Source organism: Triticum urartu, chromosome 7A, assembly GCF_056163025.1.
Source record: "Triticum urartu cultivar PI428250 chromosome 7A, HENAU_Tu73, whole genome shotgun sequence".
Classification (NCBI taxonomy): domain Eukaryota; kingdom Viridiplantae; phylum Streptophyta; class Magnoliopsida; order Poales; family Poaceae; genus Triticum; species Triticum urartu.
In genome coordinates, this window is record NC_141879.1 from 73,280,293 (window position 1) to 73,286,595 (window position 6,303).

Sequence of the window (6,303 nt, forward strand, 5' to 3'; positions counted from 1 at the left end):
CCCCGGACCCACGCCCCGGGTGTTTGCAACCGCCACAACACTTCCAGACTTGTGAGAGGCCGCCTACGCAAGATTTGGCGGCATGCTAGCCCCCGGAGGCCGCCGGCCACAGCCGTAGACGCGCGAAGGGCAATCCGCGTAGAGGGAATTTTTCGGATACTTCTCCATCACCAAAAATTATGAAAAAAAAAACCATCGTTCCTATAGCACATTCGCCCACGTCGTGCAAAAAAACTCATGATTTTATCGCACTCCGAGTATTTAGTAATATTGACGCCGCATCGTTACCACAGAACGTCTACTACCGTGTCATCGCCGTCCGTGAGGGGGGGGGCCACGCCCCGGAGACGCCTCCCGCCTCTTCGGACATGCCAGCACACCACCCCGCATGTATGAGGGCCCGGTGCGACGATCCGGTGGCATTGCTACCCCCAGTGCCCCCGTCCCGCCTAACCCTGTAGCGTTTGACCACCGGATCTAGCCCTTTGACTTTGCACGGACGGGCTTTGACCAGTGGACCTCCCCACCCAGTTGTGTTAGGTCAGCCCATAGGAACACTTTGGAGCAACATTCGCGCCAGACCCACAGCAAGATCCCCTCCGTGTAGACCCGACGCGTCCGTTTCCCCCTCCAGGTGCCGGCGGCGGCGCCGTCCGGGAGGTGGGGGCACACCCCGGACACGCGTGCCGGGCGTTTGCAACCGCCACAACACTTCCAGACTTGTGAGAGGCCGCCTATGCAAGATTTGGCGGCATGCTAGCCCCCGGAGGCCGCCGTCCACAGCCGTAGACGCGCGAAGGGCAATCCGCGTAGAGGGAATTTTTCGGATACTTCTCCATCACCAAAAATTATGAAAAAATACCATCGTTCCTATAGCACATGTGCCCACGTCGTGCAAAAAAACTCATGATTTTATCGCGCTCCGAGTATTTAGTAATATTGACGCCGCATCGTTACCGCAGAACGTATACTACCGTGCCATCGCCGTCCGTGAGGGGGGGCCACGCCTCGGAGACGCGTCCCGCCTCTACAGACATGCCACCACACCACCCCGCATGTATGAGGTCCCGGTGCGACGCTCCGGTGGCATTGCTACCTCCCAGTGCCCCCGTCCCGCCTAACCCTGTAGCGTTTGACCACGAGATCTAGCCCTTTGAATTTGCACGGACGGGCTTTGACCAGTGGACCTCCCCACCCGGTTGTGTTAGGTCAGCCCATAGGAACACTTTGGAGCAACATCCGGGCCAGACCCACAGCAAGATCCCCTCCGTGTAGACCCGACGCGTCCGTTTCCCCCCTCCAGGTGCCGGCGGCGGCGCCGTCCGTGAGGGGGGCACACTCCGGACACGGGTGTCGGGCGTTTGCAACCGCCACATCACTTCCAGACTTGTGAGAGGCCGCCTACGCAAGATTTGGCGGCATGCTAGCCCCCGGAGGCCGCCGTCCGTGAGGGGGGGCACACCCCGGAGCCCCAAGACGGGCGTCTACGCATGCATGAACACTTTCACATATGCATCGGGACCCGTGCGATGTTTCGGTGACATAGCTACACCCCGAATCCCCCCACCAACCAGAATTCTTTCCGTGTCGACCGTTTCCCCCCTCCGTGACACGGCGATAGCGACGTTCGTAACGGGGGGCAATCGATATACCATCGGGTATGTTTTTTTTAGATAAGGCATAATTATCTTATCCAAAAACAAAAACTAAAATAAAGTAAAAATAACAAAACAAAGTAAAAATAAAAAATAAAGTAAAATACACATATGCCGACGGCCTTGTGCACACATGGAGGTTGTCCCACGGATCGATGACGTGGCGTGGCACACGGATCGATGACGTGGCGAAGGGGCCTATGCCGACGGCTGTGCCGTAGGCATACCTCTGCCACAGATAACCAAAGTAAAAATAAAAAAAATAAGTAAAATAAACGTATGCCGACGGCCTTGCCGTCGGCATATCTGTGCACACACGGAGGTTGTCCCACGAATCGATGACGTGGCGTGGCACACGGATCGATGACGTGGCAGAGGGGCCTATGCCGACGGCTATGCCGTAGGCATACCTCTGCCACAGATGTGCCGACGGCCGCCGTTACCGCCCGTCGGCGTAGGGTCAACGCCGTCAAATGGTCAGCGCTGACCGGGCACGGGGGCCCGGGCTATGCCGACGGCCTGTCCTATGCCGACGGGCCCCGTAGGCGTATCTCGGGCGGTCCCGACGGCCTCGTCTATGCCGACGGCTCCGTCGGCATAGATGGATGTATGCCGACGGCTATTCTACGCCTACGGCCTATCCTTGGCCGTGGGCATAGGTCCATAGATGCCGACGGGGGCCGTCGGCATAGATTTGGCCGTCGGCAACCCCAGTTTTTCTGGGAGTGTGGGGACGGACGGACGCACGCCATCCATCTTTGCTGCTGAGATGGTGCAAAAACCTGTTTACTGTTTTGTTCAATTAAGTTGCCCGTCTATCTTTTTATTACTACTAGTAAACGTGCACGTGTCAAGCATTAATCAAGTAATCATAAGCACATATAATAGAAATATGAAATTTTCCAAAAATATATCAACTAAATATAAACACAATGGTGCAATATCCACTCAAGTTGTGTTTTCAATGTAAGAAATCATTGTGGATTTGTGGTCGCATTGCTGGACAATAACGTAAGTTGTTTCACCGTTTAGTGTTCTTCCAGGTTCTAAAACAAGATCAATCCACTGATCTTGCACACGCATTTTTCTTTCATGGACACCTAGGATTTCACTATTGAATCATTGGTTACATAAAGAATTACTCCCTCCGTCCTGAAATACTCATCGGAAAAAGGAATATATCTAGGTTTCTTTGACAAGTATTTCCAGACGGACGGAATATATAGACAGGACAGTCCGCGAAGCTAAATCCATCGCCTCAGATTCATTCGCCGTGCTAGAGTTCATACTTCATAAAAAGAGAAAATTCATAGGCGCACACATCAAACTGTATGCTCACCAAACCGGAGAATGAATGGGAACAAAGAGCATCAAATGCAAGGAGAGAAGCTCACCTGAGAGAAACCATAGATGGCCGGGCGAGTACTGCAGGTCGACGGGTGTCCTCATCGCGGTTGATAGGGGCCATGCAGAGGGGCAACTGGGATAGCGGTGCACGGATAGGACTTGGTCAGGCGGAGAGGAGGGACGGCAGGGGCTCGACCGCAGGTGACTTGTGGCAGCAGAGACTCGACTCGTTCCGGCGGCGGCGTCTGCGCGAGATCGTGCGGGAAGTTCGGCGACGGATCCAGTGCTGCGACACCACCGGGATCAAGCCAGAGTCGGTGGAAAACACAGTGTGTTAGAATACAACTTGCAGTAATAATCATATTCAGAATATAATTCAGCTTGCACTTCCATGAATCGACCAGACACAAAGTTGATCTTTATTTGACATTCAATCATACAGTCCCAATGGAATTAAATTTGGAGCAAGGTAGAAAAATGCAAGTCACAGCTGGAAGAAAAGTTATCAATCGAGGAATTACCTACTCAAGGGTGTGGACAGTGTGGTGAGTGCATCCTCGTGCGGGGGAGATGGGAACGCATAGAGAAGATGTAGGTGACGACACTTGTGCAGGGCTGCAGGCGGCAACTACCTCGGTGGAGAAGGGGGTGGTCTCGTATGGGTCGATGAGTGACCCAGGGGATCCGGTGGGAAAAAGGTTGGGGGTGGCCAGATCGGCAGCATGGTGCCCGCCGTTGGCGCCCATAGACGCTATGAGGGGAGCCGCCAGCACTGGAGGCAGCCTCAGGTGGCGCCTCAACATGAGCATGGGAGCCGCTCCCCTCTTCCGGGAGCGTCGGTGGGGGGTGGGGGCAAGAGGACATGGGCGCCGGAGGAGGGAGCAGTAGGCGTTTGGGGGGGGGGGGTACAGTCAGGAGGAAGTATGGATTAGTAGAGACGAAGCAGAGTAGCATCTTCGTTAGTGCTGTTCTAGACCATTAGATTATGTAATCAGACGGCTAATATGCTTAGTTGGATCTGCCCTCTCGTTTTTTTATAGGGATTTTTTTTTGAGCATGTTTTTTTTATAGGGATAGTAGATGCGAGAATTAGTTGGAAACGGACACGCACGTGCGTATATACGTACATCAGTACATGTGGTTGTGGAGTATGTAGCAATGCATGCGTACGCTGCCTTTCTCAGGGGCACGGGCAGGGAAAGAAGGAGGTTTCATTTTCAAACAGTCGCATCACCGGAAATATGTTTCATTTTTTATAAGATATGCATCAGCAGTATAGGTTAATTTATCTGGAAGCAGCGATTCGGTGCTCAACCTCTTCTCCAGCCGCAATGAATAGAAAATTCAAAATAAATACTAGAAAAATTCAAAAATTCTTTTTTTTCTTTTTGCATGGTAGATAATTTGGTATTGTAAATTTAGGCTCTGTACGTATTGTTCGATCAATTTTTTTTCTTTTGCTGATAGCTACTCATATAGCCAAATAATATGAAATTTGGAGGGCACCACACACATCAAATTATCTACCATGATTTTTCTGGATTTTTAGAACTTTTTCTTGACCGGGTGCAGATGATGGTGGGCTCGCAAATCGATATTTGAATTTATCCTCGCTTTTCTCTCTTTCCTTGATGGGCTGGTGGCGAAATGTCCACAAGGGGTAAACCGAATAGTACTAGCACTAGCAGTCTCGCGGCGAAAAGTAGCAATCCGCTCGCGGAGTTTGTCGGGTTGGCGGAAAACTGGGAGCGCTCGCCAAAACGGAGGGCTACACACACTGCACTCCACTCGCGCGCATGCTCCTCCTGCCCTGCCAACCCCGTTGCCTCCTCTTATCCAGTTGCAGTGGGGTGCAGTGCACGTGAGATGGTTCTTTTTATATGACCAACGAGGCCGCGCCACCTGTGCTCTGCCGCAGCGCCGACCAGCCAGAGCCAGCCCGCCCGCCGGTATGGCGAGCTCGCCTGAACCGCCGCCCAAAACCACGGTCTCGCTTCCCTTCCCACCGTATCGTCTTCTTTCCGTTGAGTGCCCGCACGCTGCTTGCCGTTTCCTGCAGCCTATATAAATCCGGCGAGAGCACATTTCCTATCCATCTCACTCATCACACACACTGCTGCTCATACTTCACTGCTAGTACTACCGTGGCACCAAGCTCTCTTCCGCCAAGATGTCCACGGTCACCCGCGCCTACCTCGACCAGAGGCTCGCCCTCGCCAACCGCTGCTCCAGAGGTACTAATCAAAACGATATGATGCATGCCCCGCCGGTTCACCATGTCGCCAGCGTCTCTTCTACCACTAGTCCTAGTACACATACACATTTCAGCCTATGCGCTGAAACTAGATCTCGTAACCAGTTAACATGTCTGTGTTGATTCGGTGCTGCAGAGGCTGCCATGGCCGGAGCCAAGGCCGCTGCCGTCGCCACCGTCGCTGCCGCAGTCCCCACCGTAAGTACGCGTTTCTCAGCCGGCACAACTAGTTGCAAGGACGAACAGTCATCTCACCCTGTTCACTTCTTCCTCCGTGCCTTTGTCTGCAGCTGGCAAGCGTGAGGATGCTGCCGTGGGCGAGGGCGCACCTCAACCCGACCGGGCAGGCGCTCATCATCTCCACCATCGCCGGGATGGCCTACTTCATCGTCGCCGACAAGACCATCCTATCCATGGCCAGGAAGCACTCCTTCGACGACGCGCCGGACCACCTCAAGAACACCTCCTTCAACTAATTAGACTACAATAGTAGATCCATTAATAGTGCGCAGCGACGGCCTGAAAGATAGTATAATGTTCAGCACTTATCTGATATCAGGCCAAGTTCGCAGACAGTGAGTGGTGTAGTACTGCGCTTCTCTGCCGCTCTGCGTGCAAGCACTTGTCTGATGATGTATCCAGCCAGTAATCTTGAATTAATAATAACCTGCATCTGTACAACTCAGTTCACCTGCCATCACCCATCTTACATTTTCTTGGTGGTGGTTATCGTCTGAAATGTGCCACTGGCAGAGCAATACCCAACATCGCGCATGCGGGATCCCCGGAGAGGGCTGCCAGAGGTTAGTAATGAACAAGATGACATGGGATGAATCAAAAACTCCATCAATCAGATTCAGTATAAAATATTGAAATTACTACTCCATCAATCAAATTCAGTAATGAACAGAAACTGTAAGCAGGAGGAAGTGGAGCAAATGTCACCTGCGATTTATCCTTATATCAAACTGTGAATTTTTAATCTCAAACTCTGGTGGTCGCACAAGCCAAAATATGTAGCTCTCCTTATGCGTTACCATCATGAGG

General features: G+C 52.5%; 1 protein-coding gene across 1 annotated transcript; it reads left to right on the forward strand.

Moving 5' to 3' along the window:
* Positions 1 to 5,079: 5,079 nt before the first annotated feature.
* Positions 5,080 to 5,941, forward strand: LOC125526688 (early nodulin-93-like). Its single transcript, XM_048691331.2, has 3 exons — positions 5,080 to 5,236; positions 5,393 to 5,454; positions 5,547 to 5,941. Exons 1-3 carry the CDS (start codon positions 5,173 to 5,175, stop codon positions 5,730 to 5,732), a joined length of 312 nt encoding a protein of 103 aa, XP_048547288.1. The 5' UTR covers positions 5,080 to 5,172; the 3' UTR covers positions 5,733 to 5,941.
* Positions 5,942 to 6,303: the final 362 nt, after the last annotated feature.

Bases quoted from the DNA above. Each gene is read 5' to 3' on its own strand.
- LOC125526688 (XM_048691331.2), top strand. From the start codon at position 5,173: ATGTCCACGGTCACCCGCGCCTACCTCGACCAGAGGCTCGCCCTCGCC. The intron at 5,237-5,392 runs GTACTAATCAAA...TCGGTGCTGCAG, and splicing joins CGCCAACCGCTGCTCCAGAG to AGGCTGCCATGGCCGGAGCC. The intron at 5,455-5,546 runs GTAAGTACGCGT...CTTTGTCTGCAG, and splicing joins TCGCTGCCGCAGTCCCCACC to CTGGCAAGCGTGAGGATGCT.